At 31.7% G+C, this 18,663-nt stretch overlaps 1 protein-coding gene across 1 annotated transcript in view; it reads left to right on the forward strand.

Annotated features, from left to right (window-relative positions):
* LOC129231344 (putative polypeptide N-acetylgalactosaminyltransferase 10) overlaps positions 1 to 18,663 on the forward strand; it is a 53,286-nt gene that overhangs the window by 13,138 nt on the left and 21,485 nt on the right. The window contains exons 6-8 of the mRNA XM_054865635.1: positions 11,819 to 12,047; positions 15,929 to 16,150; positions 17,135 to 17,245. Coding sequence (XP_054721610.1) covers positions 11,819 to 12,047; positions 15,929 to 16,150; positions 17,135 to 17,245 — 562 coding nt within the window. The remainder of the gene's footprint in view (positions 1 to 11,818; positions 12,048 to 15,928; positions 16,151 to 17,134; positions 17,246 to 18,663) is intronic.

The following is an 18,663-nucleotide window of genomic DNA, read 5'->3' on the forward strand; positions in this document are numbered from 1 at the left end:
TAACGGGATTTTTATTTATCTATTTATTTATTTTTATTTTTAAGAATTTAGTATTTTGGTGCTTTAGCCGGACAGCTATGCTCATGCTTAAAAGATCTGCCCTTGGCATTGTGCACAACTAATGTTAAGTGCTTAACTTATTAGTGTTTAAAAAATGTTTTGAGACGATCTGATTAAATTCATGTTTCTAGTGATTGACCTAATTTTATGTGGTCATACACACGCACACATAAAGGCTTCGCTAAATCAGAGGTTGGAAAAGAGAAGTTCCTCTGCTCCTATCACTGAGGGATTATGTGAGTTCGAATACCTTTTCTGGCTGTGAAATTAAAATTTAGTTCCTTGAATTCCATAAGAACTATTTTTAATTTCAAAATCAACTGCTGGCAACATAGTTAAGAAGTTTAATGATGGTAAAAGGAAAAATATCAGCAATAGTATCGGGAGCATTCCATCAGGATGGCATCGTTCCTTTCTCACACATCGACGAGATCATAAATAAAAATGCTCATAAAAATGATTCGAAAGGTTCATAAAAAGAAGCCACCTGTATGGATATTTCAACAGGATAATGATCCCAAGCACGCCTCCAAATTGTGACAAATTGGAAGAGCTTCAAATTTTGGACTGACTGTGAGTAAGTCACATGACCTTAGTCCATTTAACAACTTTAGAAACACATCGGAAGAAACGTCGGGACTTGGAAGAATTTTTTAAAGTCAGCACTCCTTCAAGATCAGACTGGGCAAAAATATCTGTGTCCAGATTAGAATGCATTGTTAGTTGTATGCCCAGACGATAAGCTTGCAGTCCTCAAAGTTAAGGGATATGCAACTAAATATTGAATATTGTTGTGTTGCGTTTGATTAAGACGACTAATTTCATGAAAATCCTGAAGAACTGAACGATCTCAAACCTTTTTCTGAGTACTTTTGTGAATTTAGGAATTTTTAATGCATAAATCAATTATTATAACGGTGCATTTTAGCTTTTTTAAAAGGGTTATAAATTAGTAATATATTTCCTAAAGAAATTTTGCTTACAGCAAAATTTAGGACAAAAAAGCATATCATCTCAAACCTTTTGCAAGCTATTGTATATGTTCTTTCTAAGTTAAATTTTTGTCTTTGTGTCACAAAAGGTAAGGAAATTGTTTGTACTCTTCAAAAAAGAGCTATTTTCTTGTTAAAAAATGGGGGGGTGGGGGGTTAGGGGAGGTATTACGGATTACAATACAGTCATTTATGGATTTTAACCATTTTTTCTCTCTAAACACAGGAAAACTACTTACAATCGATACATATCAAAACTATACCAAAGCATTCTTCCATTCTGCCATCTTTCTATCCAGGTTTTTCCTATTCTCGATATCAAAGAATTTTTTAAATCATTTTTTTATATCATCTAGTGTCGGTCTTTTATGAGTCCCAAAGCCCATTAAAATGTAATTAAACAGTACGAGTAATCAAATTAACTTTGCTTTCAGAAGTACAAAAAGATTACTGTTTTTTTATGTTGATGCATTTTTTTTTTCAGCATTCATAAAAAGTGTAGTTTTACAAGCAGTAAAAATAATTCTCCAAAACAAGTCACTTACTTTTTCGAGAATATGTTGAATAAAACCGTAATTCTTAAAGAACTAGCTTCTATGCTGTGGCAATAAAATATTTATTGAACCAAAACGTCTACGCAGAAAATATCAACCAATATCGAAATATACTTCCATTAGTTTTGAGATCTATTCCGAAAACAGAAATTTTATTCTTTAGGTGTGAAAACAGCATTAATCATCAAATATACATACTCCAGAAACCTCCAAAAGAATTCGGAGATATATCACAAAATTTAATATGATTCAGCCTGTCAGATACAGTCCACAAAAAGCAGAGCAAAATGTCAGTACGTTTAGTTCAAACCAAAGAAAGTTCAGTTGAAGCAGAAGAAAAATTCTTTGCTTCCAATTTTGTTTTTCTTGCTGGGGAAGAAGCTAGATAAAAAAGAATGTGAGAGGATCAAAATGATGTGAGCATCAGCTGTTTTATTTTTATGTCTGCTTCGTTCGATTATTTAGAGCTGCATTTTAGTACAATTTATTATCAGTACTTCAAATGTAAAACTCAATAAAAAAATTTCATGATTAGTATTCACCTTTAAATCGGCTATTAAAATGTTGCACAAGATTTTTATTCTAATCTAGACGAAACTTTATTATTAACAGCCAAAATTCTTGTATTAATCAATTCAGACACTCTGGTGGACCAAAAAATGGATAAGTTTCAACCATCAACTTCTAATAGCAAAAAAAAGTTATGTGTTGGCATTACGGAGGGAGGGGGGGATAAAATAAAAAAAAATACGTTCTGGATGAGCTTCAAATTTTGAAAGAAAAAAAAAGTGAAAAAAGGTCAAATTGCAACATTTTTATGACTTTTTTTCCCTTAATATCATTCAAACACTGTTTTCATACAACTAAAAGTTTACTCACATTCGTTTAGTTTTTAGTTCATGCGTAAACCGCAAAATGTTCGTAAAATTAACCGAAAACTCGAGTCTTTAAGATTTTTCAGCACATTCCAATATTTCCTTTTTCACAGTCCAGTTATCGCAATAAATTACTATGAAGCTCTTTGCTTTAAATGCAATTATATTTTGTTACATAAAAAATCCAGATCCCATCACGAGCTCCACCCTGTTCTTCCGATCCACCCATCCAAAAATGATAGTTATTTACAAGATTTATCTATGCAATATATTTATATAGGCAATTACTATACGGTTTTAAAAAGTTTGTACGCTTGTATCAAAGTTTGAACTTTGACTTATAACTAAGTTTTACTTTGGTTTCAAGTCGAGAGTTTCAAACTGCAGTGTGGAAAGCATGTTTCTTTAGCCTGGGACTCAACGTTGCTACTTGCCAACGCCGTTTATGGCTTTTCAATACGCCGATCAATTTGCGCAAGGAAAAAAGAGGTTTCGCCATTCGAAAATTTCAAGATTCCTTCACTGTAACCGTAACCATGAGCTCTGCGTTGTTTTAAAATCATGACAATCTCGAGCGCATCAAAAATTTTGGCTTGATTGGCTTAATAGATGGACCGCTAGGGCTTCGTACCAGTGGCGCAACCAAGGGGGGAGGGGGTACCGGTGTCATGCCCCCCCCCCCCCCCCACCCGACGGCTGAGTATAATATTTTTGAAAAACATTCCTTTTTATTAAAGGAAAGGAAAGAACGCAGTAATTTTAATAAGAAAAAAAGAATGTTGGGAAAAAATCTTTTTTTAAATGAGCCTTAAAATAAAATTTTTCAATAGTTGCGGATTATTAATCAGTACGTCCCCTACTTCCTATTCCTCCCCCCCCCCCCCATTTTTTCGTATTTTTCCTATGTCGGTCTAAAAATAAGAAAGTCTACAAAATGCTACGCTACGGAAGCCCCCCCCCCCCCTCCAAAACCATTAAGGACAGCCTCATATCTCATTTTCAGGACTTCAATTTCGAAATATTTCCAGGAGAGAACTACCAATCACCTCGCTTTCTAACTACATCGAGAATCGTTTAAGATCGCTTTTTTTTTTTTTTTTTTTTTTTTTTTTTTTGAGCTTCAATTTTGAAAATTTGCCGAACCCCTAACATTACCATAAAGCATGGTCTACAGTGGCGTTTTTTGAGGGTTCAATTAGGAAAACGGTTCAGTTAAAGGCTCGAATGCTCCTGTACGAAATCTAAAAATGAAAAACTACAATTTAGAAAAATTTAAGGTGTAGAGCGTTTTAATCCTACCACCTATAATCACTGAATATCGCGTAAGAAGTTTTAGGCCATCAATTCCGAAATATTTTTTGGAAGAGCCCGTAACATCATCAAAGTTTGTCTGTAAGTGCGTTTCGGGAACTTGAATTTCGAAAAATTTGAGGGGTGATGGATTTAGCTCTATATTTCAAAAAAAAAAAAAAAATCGATCGGGGGCAGCCCCAAAAAGTACCATTCCTTACTCTAACATCAAAACATTAAGACTTAAATTTTTGAAAATGTCCGCAGAAGCTCTCCCCCCCCCCTCAACCTTTACTCCCCGTAACATCACCAGAAACCGTCTAAAACTGCGTTCTTAGTAATACAATTTCAAAAAATTTCCGAGTAACCCTATCAGTTGGTGAAATTTTCAAGATGGATTATTTTCTGGTTGCGCTACAGCTTCGTATATAAGAGGGATTACTTTTAGATCACCTTGTATATATTTGAGGGATATGCAAAAAATGGAATTGGGAGAATCATTGCTTTAAAAAAATGGTTGGCATTATCTGATATTGTGATGCTACTCTTGTGACAAATTTTAGTGTAAGAAATCCTTCGATAAAGCCTATTTTTGCAGTTTTACTATAAAAACTTGGATTGGCAGTTTTACTTAGGATTCCTTCTTTTAATCGCTTACTCTTCATGCTCTAGATTAGTATGGAGATAGTACCCATGAACTGAGATCCATTGAGGAGAAAGTTATTGTTCGACATTGTTGTTAATGGAAAATTGGCAAACGGTCAGTTAAGATGACTCGGTCCGAATAGCAGAGGAAAAGGAAAAATTGCGAGGGGATTTAGATGGAATATGAAGAAACATTTCAAAACGCAAATGTATAAGTTTTATTGAAGGACTGCTAATTTAAATCTAATAACAAATATCAAAAGCAATGTTATAACTTTAAAATTAAATTGTTTAATTTTAACTATTTGTAAACAAATTTGATGTTTTAAGATTTAGTTACTTTGTTTAAAGAAATCAATAAACGACTTCGTTCCTATAATTTCCTATTACTATTTCCCTATATACTATTTAGTAAGCCTTCTATTTATTAACATTTTTTAATTTTTTTTTATCACGAAAGGTTAATCATACTTACACTGTATGTGAATAAACTCTTTTTTTTTTTTTTGGCAATTGAACAGGCTAACATATTTACCATTGGTCAGGGGTCCATTACCATTACCATTCATCAGAGTAATACATTTTTTTTTTTTGATAATGTGGCAAAAAAAAATGAAATAATTGACTACATTAACAGTCATAAATGGGCTCTATGATAAAATCTGTACAATAAAAACTTTAAATATACTACAAATTAAGCCATTCTTTAAACTAATCGTTATCACATTTAAAAACATAAATAATCTGAAAAACACTTTCATTAAAGTGCTTCAGAAAGCACTAGTTTCATGTACTTTGAATTAAAAGATAAATTCGTATTCAAAAAGAACTACGACGCAAATTTTACTTTGTATCGCAAAATGGTACTGCGATTTTCTCTAAAAAACGCTCATAAAAACAAAAGAACACTACAACTTTTAACTGAAATAGAAAAAAGAATAAAATTGCTGCACTTTCAATTTTTCTTTCCTTCCTCGGGGAAAAAATTATATTCAATAAAAGAAAGTGAACGAATCAAAACGAAGTGATCGTCAGCTGAAGTTTTATTCTTCATATTTCTTTGTATTGTTAGATTAAATATTTATCGTTACGAAATATGTTACGTAAGATTAGCTCATACGAACTGAAAGAATTCAGCTTGATTTTTCAATGATATACAAGCTCTTTTTTTTTGTATTGTAAAGTTAATTACTTGTTTAAGTAATTTAAATTCAATGTTGACATTTATCTGAAATCGATTTTATTTTCCTATTAGAAGGGAAAAAAGCAGTTCTCGTCGGACATAGAGGGAAAAAAATTAAATGACTATCTTCTTATAAATGCTTGCTTTTTTTTATATCACGTTTTCAATTCAGCTTTTTTTTTTCTTTTTTTTTAATGATAAAATAATAAGTTTGTTTGTGACGTGCCTGTCGTTTGTGACTCACAGGAAAGCGACAAGACCTAGACTTATGAAGTTAGGATAAATTGTGCTCTTTCGTTTCTACTTTTGATAAACTAAATGTTAAGTTTATTTTAAAATTTCATGCGGTTTTAGGAAATTTTTACTGTATAGACGCTAAACTAATTGCGTCTGGGAATTTTCTCATAAAATTGTAGAAATGACCATTTAAATGTGATAGGAAAGAATTTTTGAAAACAGGACAACTCATAAGATTTTCAAAAAATCTTCAAAGGCTGTTTAAAACGGCATTTTAATGCAATTCTGACATTGGATGTTGTTGAAGTCTGTCTCCAATTCTTAAATTGCCGCTGAAGTGCTCCGCTTAGCGGATTAATATAAGCTGTAAATATTTAAAAGTATTGCATCGGAAACCTCATATAAAAATATTCTTCCACTAAGGACCGGGTTCTTTGAAAACCTGAAACCAGTGAATAAATATTCATTGCAATTTTGTGCTGTATTTGAGTTGATTTTTTTACATTAAAATACTAATTCTTATTTATAGTACTGTCCGTTTCATGAGATTTGACAGCTTCATTGTCATTTTTTTTTAATTATCTATCTTAGAATAGTAAGCAGTTACTGTTGTTGAAGTGTTTTCGGGGACAAAAAAAAAACTTGATTTGATGATTGATTTGGGATAGTTTTCATATAAATATGTTTTACAATAATATTCATTTTGTCTTTTTTCAGGAATAATTGATTCTTTTTTGCTAGTTCTAGTATCGTGATACTAGATCGTGAATGTTGATGCTTACCTAGTGAGATCGCTGTGAACATCACCCTCTCTTTAATGTTTTACTTTTTTAGTCCCGCTTTATATAGCAACTGCAATTGAGAGCCTTATGAAATTACACGAAAAATCATTTGAAACATAGATATCGTAGCATTTTTCTATATTTAATAGCGATAATATAACGATCTTCAAATAAAAGAAAGTCTTTAGCTAGCAGGTTTTTCTTTTAATATTTTCGAGTAATTTTCTTTTACATTTGCTTTTGCTGCAGTAAAGTACAACACCTCATAGGGGCACTTTGGACAAAAGAATAATTTGTTGGTGTTAATTAGTGACTCAAGAATACTTTTCTCGTAAAAATTACAGCATTGAACGTTTTCTGTCTTAAAAAATCTCTTTAGAGCAGCCTATGTCTCTTTCAGAAACTATATTCCGAAACTCTCTTCATTTTATTTTTATTTTACATTTAACATCTTTTTTACAAGTTTCGAAATGAGCACAGCAAAACCCAGGATCAAAACTGAGCACAGAGCAAGAGAATTTCATGTTTTACCGATAAATTCTCCTTGACGAAAAAAAATTGGGGATTTCTTCAAAGCAAAGGAAAATAACTTTCAACACTTTCCTCTAACGTTTTTCAGTAATTTCAAAGTATAAAACAAAAAAAGTCTTAAATCTCATCAAAACTCTTCCTGTTCCGCATAAAATTTTCAGCCTGTTCCATCAGTCTTCATTCTTGTAAAAGAACAATTTTCGAAACTTCAGCCTAAAAAAGAAAACCTTTCCAACGTTGTAATGCTATCAAAATTTCATTTTGCAGCTGACGAAATGCTCTTTTTCCGATCTGAAAGAGGCTCAGCTAAAAAAGTTACTCCATTTATGTTGCTTTTTACTGATAAACGTGAAGGAATAAACTGCGTCTCTAAATGCTTCCAGATCAGCTCCTTCTTTCACGCAGTACTTCCGTGTACTGAATTAGAACCATTATCTATAGCGCAACATGGATAAAAAGAGATTAAAATAGCTGAAATATTAGAAAATACACGTTATTTGTCGAGCTTACAGAAACAACTACGTGCTTCATTTTTAAACTAAAAAATGTTCCTTCAGTTACGGTTTTTATTGTAACTGCACATGCTCTGTTCATAGTTTATAAACCCAATTTTCATAGAAGCCCTAAATGATCGTGCTGATGTTTGAAATAGCCTTCGAAAAGAGCTAACTAATTCGCGTCAAATCAAACACTAATTAATAAATGAGAAGAAAAAAATTACTTTTGATTGCCTTATTTTGTTACCTTTCCTAGCACACATTAATGAATACTTAAGAGGTTTAATGATAGACGAGAATCTTTGTGCCATTTATTAAACAGTTTTATTTGACATAAAGACGACAAATTATCACCTCAATGAACTGCATGCCTAACTTTTCAATGATGTTTTAACAATAGTGCGTTGAATAAAGAACTGGTCTCCTGCATAATAATTTCCATTTGTATGGTGGCCCACTGAGATCTTTCTTAGAAACAACTGTTGGGGATCTTGTCCTCTTCGATATGTGAATTATTTATAATGCAATTTATCGTCCCAATCTCCTCCAATTGCGAATATTCCTCAAAATTTCACACGCAAAAATCGAAGTCAAAATATTAATGCAAAAAAAAAAAAGAATTAAATTTTGAGTTAAAGTATTATGAAGTATATTATTAAGTATATTTTTCAGTGTATGTATATAGGGAAAATGGAGGCACATGGGGAACAATATTTTTCATTCCATTATTTTTAAAACAATATTACTAATTTCTCAAAGCAAAAATGTACTCCTGATTGAATAGTTTTTTCTTGGTCATGGAGTTTTTTCAGATATTTTTTAAAAACATTTCTAAACTTTAGGGTACTTAAAAAGATGTCTTTAATTGTTTACACGTGAATTGTTTCACCTGTACCCCTATAGGGGGTACATGTGGAAAAACCTGAGGCAAATATGAACACGATTTAAAAATGCAGGACAAGCACCATATATGTCAACAAAAAACTCTGTAATATTTAACACATACGAATCTAACAATTACATTGAAGGATTTGTAAACTGTACTGTGTCAGTTTATATTGTACAGCAATTATGTGACTAAGAATTTTTTTTTTCCCTCCAAATTTATAACTCTTCTCACTGTCGAATTTTGAAGTTTTTGAGCATGTTCTGGTCAGGGTTGAGCGATTTAAATGAACCTGATTTATATTAAGATTTAAATCATGACTTAAATCTGTTGATTTTTATTTAAAAAATCATTGAATCAAATCATGATTTTTTTAGCATAAAATTTTAAAAGTTCAGAAGAATGAATTTGATGGGCATGAAATTCAGAGTATTTTTATTAGAAAAAAATCATATACAAACAAATATTAGTTATAAACGATCTCACCAGAAGAAAAAATAATTATTCATATTGTTGTTAAATGAAGTAAATTGAAACTGAAGGTTAAAAAATCATTATAGCAATGAAATTAAAAAGAAAAGATCTTGCAAAGGATACAAAACAAGATGTTTCTTTTCAATGAAATTAAGCATAATAAATTAGATTGGATATCTATCTGCTAGAAATTAAGCTATTTAATTATTCATTTAAAAATATACTTATCATACAATCCTTTCAACTTCAATTAAATCAAAAGAGTGAAACGAAAAATGCATAGTAATAAGTCAAGAATTCAAAAAAAAAAAGTCTTCTTTTCAGTCTTTAATTAATTTCATTAAAAGATTCAAAAGTAAGGAGGCAGGTTTTTTTCTTTTCTTTTTTTTTTTTGATATTCATTTTATTTAAGGGTTATTTTTTCAAAAAAAAAAAAAATCATTATTTGAGGAAAATAATTCAATGCTCCATGTAATTTTTGTTCTTTATTTCCACTGTTAATATAATCAGTTGCATCGTTAGGGGGCAGGGGGACCGGCCCGTCCCGGGTGTCACCCGTGGGGTGGGACACCCAAAGTGGCATTGCAAGTTTTTGAAAAATATGAAGCTAAAATGCATTTTTGATACAATTTTTTAAATTTGATAATTTCCCGGGGAAAACTCACGGCCCCCTCTTTTCCACCCCACATCATGGAGTGAATACTACTTAGGATTGGGTTCATATTTTCAATGCACCTGTGCTCGAGATATGTTTGAAATAATTAAGGGGCTATCACTTTGATACACCATCTTACTTTCTTTACTTATCGACGGTCTGCACGCTTGCGTCTAGTGTAAGTTATTTGAGAAGCATTTCGATGGCTAAGATGTGATACCTCGATACTTATACTCTTTAATATTGAGTTACGAAGAATCACACCTTAGCCATCAATTTATAGTTTTTATTTATATTTTTGTTCATTATCCCATTTAAAATGTCGTAACAAGAAAAATGTATTTATTTCTGAAAATTGTATGAATTCCTTTTTTTCCTGTTTGCATATAATATGAAACCTTTTTTTTTTTTTTTTTGTGGGGGGTGGGGGGGGGTGACCTCCCAGATTACCGCCCTAGTTGTCACCCATGCTAGATACGCAATTGATATAACTATATATTATTTTTAAATGAATTTATTTATTTTTTTAGAAAAGGGGGAAACGTTTATTTTGACTCTTAAAAAATGTCTGGGAAATATACTCATTTGGATAAGGGATTTTATATTTTAGTACGTTTTTGTCAAACTCAGATTGCACCTGCAGTTCATGGTTGCCAGATGTGGGAAAATTCATTAATGTGGCTAAAATTATCCTATCTGGACAACTTTAGTCGTATTTACTATTCATTATAAATAAAAAAAAAAAAATCTGATTTAGACATCTAACTTGAATAGTTTAATTTGTTAGTATCAAATGTTACTTATATACATTTAAACTTCAAGAATTCTAATTAAATAAAAAAACAATTTAAATATTAAAAAAACTGATTCAAATGTTTGAAAATCCGATACTTATTTATTTATTTATTTATTTACTTTTGAATGGTGATTTATTTTTATTAACCGTGGTTCTGATTACTGGATACATAACGAAAATTCTTATCAGACTTCAGACTTATAAGCTTCATACGGAGTATGATAATGCACTTTAAAATGATTTTAAATTTCAGTTTTTAATTAAACAAAAATATTTTGTGTCTTTTTGTCGAACTCGCTTATAACGAGCACTTATTTAACTAGAATCCGAATTTACCAAGGAAATTAAAAATACTTGGTTCGTACAATGTTAAGTCTATGGGAGCATAACTCGCTTTTAACGAGCAAATCCCGCTTAAAGCGAGCAATATTTTTTTATTCATAAAATTTCTATTGCTTCCAGCTCAGCTTACCCTTTTTTTGGTAAATTTTCCATAACATTCCTTAGTCAACCAAAGTTAGTAATGAATCATAAGTCCGCAGAACAAGAGATGACAGCACTTTTTTTTAATTTGTGGAGTAAAGAAACATTTAAAAATTGTATAATGTGCATTTCTCAAAAACAATGACACAGGAGACATTCAGACAGTTCAAAGCAAAGTAACCAACTTCTTTGGTACTGTAGTGATTAAAAAGAAGAAAAAAAAAGCAACTGTGATGAATTTTTACGATTTTTTTCATGAACTCGTTTTTTAAGAGCACTCGGTTATAACGAGCAAATATTGCGGTCCCTTTGCGATCGTTATAACCGAGTTCGACTGTATTCTGAAGGCTTGTCATTTATGTTTGATAACATTAAATTAAGTAAATGCTAACGGGTGCTAGTTGAATGTGCTTCATATAAATTGTTAATTTTAATTTTTTATTTTTAGTATTCCCATTGTTACTAACTTAACACATCTAAAAGCCAAAAGGAGGAGGGGTGTCATGATGCAGATTGCGACATTCAATTTTTAGGGGGGTGTTTTCAGGGGGATTTAACTTGGGGGGCTATCGTTTTTGGGGGTCCCCGTGGTATTGGGGGGAGTGCACCAATGCTCTAGGGGGGATGGGCACCCCTGTAAAAACATTATTGTTTTTGTGCTAAAAACAGTTTACATCTAAACGCCTGAACAACGAGCAGCAGAGTTATATTTAAAAGGAAATTTACTTAAATGTTAAATGTCTCAAAATTCATTTGTCACCGTTTTTATTAAGTTTTTTATAACCCTGAATAAAGTTAATGATATGACAGTAGATAAAATCTTCACAAACGTTTAATTGTGTAATAAAAATCATTTCAAACTTGTTGTTTTATTCTAGGAGTCCAGTCATGGCAGGAGGCTTGTTTGCAATAGACAAATCCTTTTTCTGGCAACTTGGAGGGTACGACGAAGGGTTGGATGTGTGGGGTGGTGAGCAGTATGAGCTATCCTTCAAAATCTGGCAGTGTGGAGGACAAATGTTTGATGTGCCTTGCTCCAGAGTCGGACATATCTACAGAAAATTTGCTCCATTTTCAAATCCTGGAATAGGTGATTTTGTGGGAAGGGTAAGATATTGTCATTCTTATTATTGCAATTTGGGAACAAAACTTTAAAATCCGAACTAGGATTCTAATTTCAGAATTTTTAATTATGAATCAATTTGACCTTTTTTTTTTTTTTTTTTGGCTAATAAAAGATGTAACTTCATTTGACGAAATACAGAGTTCATCTGAACACATTTTAAGTATACATCAGCTGGTCTTTAATCAAGTTAAACTAGCTTCTTTTTAAATGAAATATACTAAAATATAAAATACTAGCAGTACCCGCACAGCGATGCCCGTGCTAAAAATTTAATGGAAGTCCGTTGAATGAAAAAAATTGACGCCCCCTCTAATGTGAAATGGTCATTTTTCTTTGTATAAAATGCGTACACACCTTTCCAAAAAAAAAAAAAAAAACTATTTAAGTTTCTTTGGAATTCAAAACTTTTCGTCAAATCATTAAATTATATTTGCAGTTGCTTTAAAACTGTTTAGCGAGTAAAGCGGGTTTTTACTGCAATTTAAAATATTTCGCCAAATAAACAAAAAAAAAAAAAAAAACATCAAATGATATCTTTCATATGTAAAAATAATTCCGTAGCTCTATTGATTATCGCGAAACTTGCCCAGCAACCACGCTATCATAATCGATCCGTCTAACGAAAAAATAAAACATCCCGTTGAACATTCAAAAATCGTCGTCAGAAAAAAAAAAAGAAAATGTTCTTACATTTCACTCGGATTAAAACAAATCAAAAGTTTATTTTCTTCCAAAACAAATCGCCAAAACAATAATCCTAAACTGAACTGCTTAGCGCCTAACGCACCAAGCTACCGGACCCCAGCCCTTTTGCGAGTGAAGCGGATGTTTTTTCTTTGGCAATAATAAATGTTTCGCCAAACAAACAAAAAGGTATAAAATCACATCAACAGTATAGCTTTCAAATCTTTATATATTAAGAGCTGTGTTGCCCGGCTTTGCGCGGTCTACCTTGAGATTAAAAAATTGCGTCAAGTGACATATATTCAACAATCAGGCTTAAATAAAAGAAAAAAAAAATACACCATGCAAAATTACCCTTCCAAACAATGACGACAGATATTAAAATACTTTTAAGAAATTAAAATGCGAAAGATGGATTTCAAAAGCGTAACTATGGAAACATGAAATAAAATACGTTTGAGAAATTAAATGCAAAATATGGAAATACACAATGGATTCAAAAAGAGTAACCGTGGAAACGCGAAAATGAAATGGTTGACAACTTGAATCAAAATGACATATTTCGAAATTGATTTAAAAACACTTGTAACTTTTTTTTCCTTTCAAGATAGAAGCTAATTTTTTCGACCAGGTCGAGAGAGATCTGGAGTAAAAAATGTCGCTTTTTCCAATGGTGTCAAAAAGGAAACTGTGGGTCAATTCCTTTACTTTTTATTGATAGATTTAATAAAGAAAGTAGTGCCTAAATTTCAGCTAAGCCTAAAAAAGTTCCAGCTAGAAACGCAAATTACTCCCGCCGTAATTAAGTTAGAGCATTGAAACAAATTGTTTAGAACGCGGAAAATTCTACCCTTTTCAACGATACATAATATTAATATGTGCAAGTAATTTTTCACCCCTTTAATAGCCAATAATAGGCAATTTACGTGAAATTAGGGCCTAAATTGGAATAAAAAAAGAACTATTTATCGGATTATTTTCGAATTATAGCCTATGTTATTCAGTAAGAAAGCACCTTTCATATAGTGAAGGAATTTTTGAAATAGGTGCAATAGGTTTCAATAGGATTACCTTGAACATATAAACACACAAAAATCCGCCCTCTCTCTTTATAATATTAGTATAGATTGTAAGAGAATGTGGGGCTAAGTGAAATAGCGGGACAAAGTCAAATGGCTGAATATTTAGTCTACTTTTAATGCCAATTATCAGCTAATATTTGATCTGTGTTGTAACTTATGTAGTCTACTTCAGTCAAGAAAAAGTTACCTCTGAAGATCAAAGCATATTTAATACTAGCAGTTTTCAAAAATTGTTAATCATATTGCAATATTTTCTTGTATGTCAAAAATTATTTTTGTTATTATAAAATGATAAAGTTCATGTTTATATACATTTTGAATATTTACTGAGACCTGCTAATATTCGTTGCAGTATTTATTTAATACTATCTGCGTTGCCCGGCTTTGTATGGTCTACCTAGAAAATAAAAGTCGTGTCAAATGACGTATGTTCTACAAACAGGCTTAAATAAAAGAAAAACATAGTGTAAAATTTCCCGTTAGCCTGTAGAAAAGAGCAATTTTATTATTTAAGATTTAAATTTGGACCTTCTTGGCCTTTTTCGGATTCCAAAAATTCAGTCAGTGTTCCTAACAGGCGTAAACATTCTGTTTCATATATTTTCTGGCGAAAACCCACCTGTGTGAGTTTCTGAATACTAAATGAACCTCTGCGAAAAATTTTGCATAGATCCCACGTAAACTGAGCATTTGTGTAAGAAACCCCACCACCTGTTTGTGAATTCTTGAGCATCAAAGGGCCAAACTACCAAATTTTGCAAAGTTCCAACCTAAACTGCATTTGTAAAAAGAACGTTCACACACATAAAGCCATTTTTATACGTATAGATTAAACTTATTTTTAGGTTTTTTATACATTTAATCAAGTGACTGCGAGGCAAAGTGAAATATTTCATTTTGTCAACTTACTCAATAATTTATTTATGTATTCATTGATTAATTAATTAATTTACATTCCCTCGTTTAATAACTCCAGTATTTATTCTATCATTCACTTATTTTCTTATTCATTCACTATTTTATTCGATAGTTTCTTCAGTCTCACATATTAAACAAATAATTTTCTTATTTGTACTTTTATTGTTTCATCATCTATTCATTTATTCATTCTTTCTTTTATTTACTAGTTCATTTAATCATAAATATTTTTAATAATCTAGTCGAAAATATTTCATTAGAAAAAAAATTATTTTTCACTTTAAAAACAAGTGAAATTTTTTCCACTTGGTTTTTGAAGGTACAAATTTACTGTAAAAAATAAAAATAATGTTTAAATGCAAATTTTATAATAAAAATACATTGTTCTTTCTGTATGATACTATAATTTTCAAAGCAAATATCCAATTTGCTCATTATGAAAAGGGTAAGTTATCGTAACTATCTCACATTGCCACACAATCCCCACGTGTTGAACCACGCACTTCTTTGGTAATATAGTTTGAGCTAAATTGTTTATGATCAAAAACAGTGGTGCCCAGCCTACGACCCGCGGGCCACATCTGGTCCGCGAAGCTGACCAATGTGGTCGTGGCCGTTGATTTGTTTAACTTGACAAAACGAAAATCCCAATTTGTCACAAAATGGAAAATTTAGAGACAAATACTCAAATATCTGTTTCTGAAACACAGGTTCAAACTTCGCTTTAGTAAAATTAGCCTCTAGTAATGATAACAATTCTTGGTTCGTAATTTTCTTTTCTTTTCCATGCTTTTCCTTGCTAAGTAGAACAATTTTAAAATTTTATATATACTCTGCCCGAGACAATCATTTTAATATGAGGCACGGTCCTAGTCCCGCGGGTAAAAAAAGGTTGGGCATCACTAATTCTAAGGTATAGAGTCGTTCTCCTTGACTGCAACATGGTCAGATGATTTTGAATTAACTCACCAATAAATGTTTTTGCTAGATTTTCAATTTTAAACTTTATTCAGTGACGCTAATACATTCAACACATTTAAAAAGAACGAAGAAAAGGCAGGAATATAATGCTACATACCTATTTTCGAACTCTTATACACAAGGATATCATCTTTTATTTCAAAAGTGTGTGAATCATATGAATTTTTTTTCTTTTAACAAGGAATGGTTCTTTTCAGAATTATAAGAGAGTTGCAGAAGTTTGGATGGATGAATACAAAGAATATTTGTATATGAGAAAGCCTCATTACAGAAATCTTGATGCCGGGAGTTTAACTGAGCAAAAGAACTTGAGAAAAAAACTGAACTGCAAATCTTTCAGATGGTTCATGGAAAACGTGGCTTTTGACCAACCGAAAAAGTATCCTCCTATTGAGCCTCCTGATTATGCGAAGGGGGAGGTAAGATTATTAAAAGTAATCTTAACCTCAAAAATCTACAGCAGCAAAACCATACTAAAAATAATTGTATAAAATAATGGATATAATTAAAGCCTCAGAAGTAGTAAATGATCATACCAAGTGCGAAATTGCTTTCATGGAAAACAGTGGGTTTACCCGTGATGAAAACCAGCAGCAATTCCTATTACAAGCTATTGAAAGTCAAAGTGCTAGCACAGACAAAAGTTTTAGTTTTTGCAAAGACAATAAATTTTTAATTTCAAATAAACAGTCAATGTGTATAATAATGCTTAAAAACTATGCTTAACTAATTAAAAAATGCTTAAAAAATTAATGCGATAATTTCAAACGCATTTGTTAGATTTAGAGAAATCGTACTTTTCACTACATTTTCCAAACTTTGAGCTACCTCTTAATATTTTAGTACTGTTCAAACGTTCCATGTAGCATTTTTATGGTAAGTGGAACCAAATAAAAGAGTGAGACATAAAATTGGAAACAAAAAATTTCTCATATTTTTAGCTCCACCCTAGCGCACACATTGAATTCTAGTAATGAAAGATATTGCTTTCTGTTTCATAAAATGATTAAACACCTCAGGTGATGTTAGTTTTTTTAATTGTGATGATACGGCGATTACCAATGTACTTTGATTAGGGAAAATAAATAAGCACTCAATCAGTTTGGATTTTAAAATAGGAGAAGTCAGGAAGCAAAAAAAAAAAAAAAAAGAAAGAAAAGAAAGAAAGCACAATTACTCTTTTGTAATATTATACCTGACCAAAGATTAAAAATATAATAATTTGGTATTTCCTTTATAATGCTATAAATATGTAAGTCAGAAAATTAAATTTTTATACTGAAATTTCACAAATATTTTAATATATCATCCTTAGACAATGGTTTATTTCATATCCATTTTGCTCATTGCCTAGAGCACTTCCCATGACGGTTTATTTATTTATTTATTTTTATTTTTCACAGATAAGGAATATGGCAGGGGACTTATGTATTGATACAAAATTCCGAAAACAAGGAGAAAGATTCGGTCTTGATAAGTGCATTAGAAACTATCCTCATCTAACTGGGGAACAGGTAAGCTTCTGATTTTTAAAAAGGACTTTCACGTTAAGAAAACAAATCCTACTACACAAGCAGCAGTGGCGGGGATTCGGGAAGGGGGGGGGACAAGAGAGGCAATCCCCCCTCTCCCTTTTTATGGTTAATTAATTAATTTTATTTCCCAATATTAGAATTAAAACTAGAAGTTGTAAAAAAAACGAGCTGATGTGTGCATCACATGACTTCCTTTTACTCCAATTTAATGTCATTTCCCCCATTATTGGCAATTTTAATGTAATTCAATTGTTTACTCTCTAAATATCACCAACAGTGGCCAAATTGAAACCAAGTCTAAAAAAAAATTCGCCAAGTTGGCAACAAAACTTCGGCAACCAAAAGACTGGCGACATATCGCCAAGTGTCCGACAAATTATAACGCAACTTGAATTTACATCGAAGTTAACAATGATTTCCCCCAAAAAGGGGCAAAAGACCCCTTTAGGAACATCCGCTTGCAACCAAAAAAGAAGGTGGCGAACTAGACCCCACTAGGAGTCTACGTAACAAATTTCAACTTTCTAGGACATACCGTTTTTCAGTTATGCGAAATACATACACACATACGCACATACATACGTACATGCGGACGTCACGAGAAAATTCGTTGTAATTAACTGGAGGGTCGTCAAAATGGATTTTTCGGGTGTGTGTACGTTCCTAGGCATATATCCACGTGTGTTCGGGTCGGAAAAAAAACTCAACATTCATTCGGGGGTGAGAAAAATGGAAATTAAGGCCGATTTTTTAGTGAAAATGTTTTCGCGAATACAATACTTCCTTTTTTGTAAAAGGAAGTAAAAAAAAAACAGAATTGCCAAAATAAATAAAAAGTTATTTATTAGGGTAATCCGGAAAACGATCCTTCAGTGTTTTGAAAAGAGTAAAAAACTACTTGAGAGATGCTATGCAGTAAGAACGGTTGTGACACTTGGGAATGTTGGCAATAGAAAAAACAGAAATCAACTTGGATCATTGTGTAGAAGTCTATTCCAGGCGAAAGAACAGGCGCTTAACATTATTTTAAAATGGTAATATTTAATTAATAACATTCAGAACATAATTATTTGTTTTGCTTTGAATATCTGTTTACGAAACATTATTTAGCACAAGCAATAGCTTTTAGTTCATGTATTCATTGTTTAGATATTAGTAAATCATTTGTTTTACTTAGATAAGCCTTACTGGTTTAATGAAATTATTACCAAGTGTTTGCAACATCTCGAAATACTTCGGGTTAAATAATGTAAACCTAATTCATGTCAAACTGTTTCTTCGGGGCAAGTTATTGTGTACAAAATTCCTCAAAATCTTAAGAAAAACGTGAGTTAGATTGTTAGACTTACGTCAATTTCCACTTCTTATCTGCTTCAATACTCTTAAAACCAACCATA

Source organism: Uloborus diversus, chromosome 10 (genome assembly GCF_026930045.1).
Source record: "Uloborus diversus isolate 005 chromosome 10, Udiv.v.3.1, whole genome shotgun sequence".
NCBI lineage: Eukaryota > Metazoa > Arthropoda > Arachnida > Araneae > Uloboridae > Uloborus > Uloborus diversus.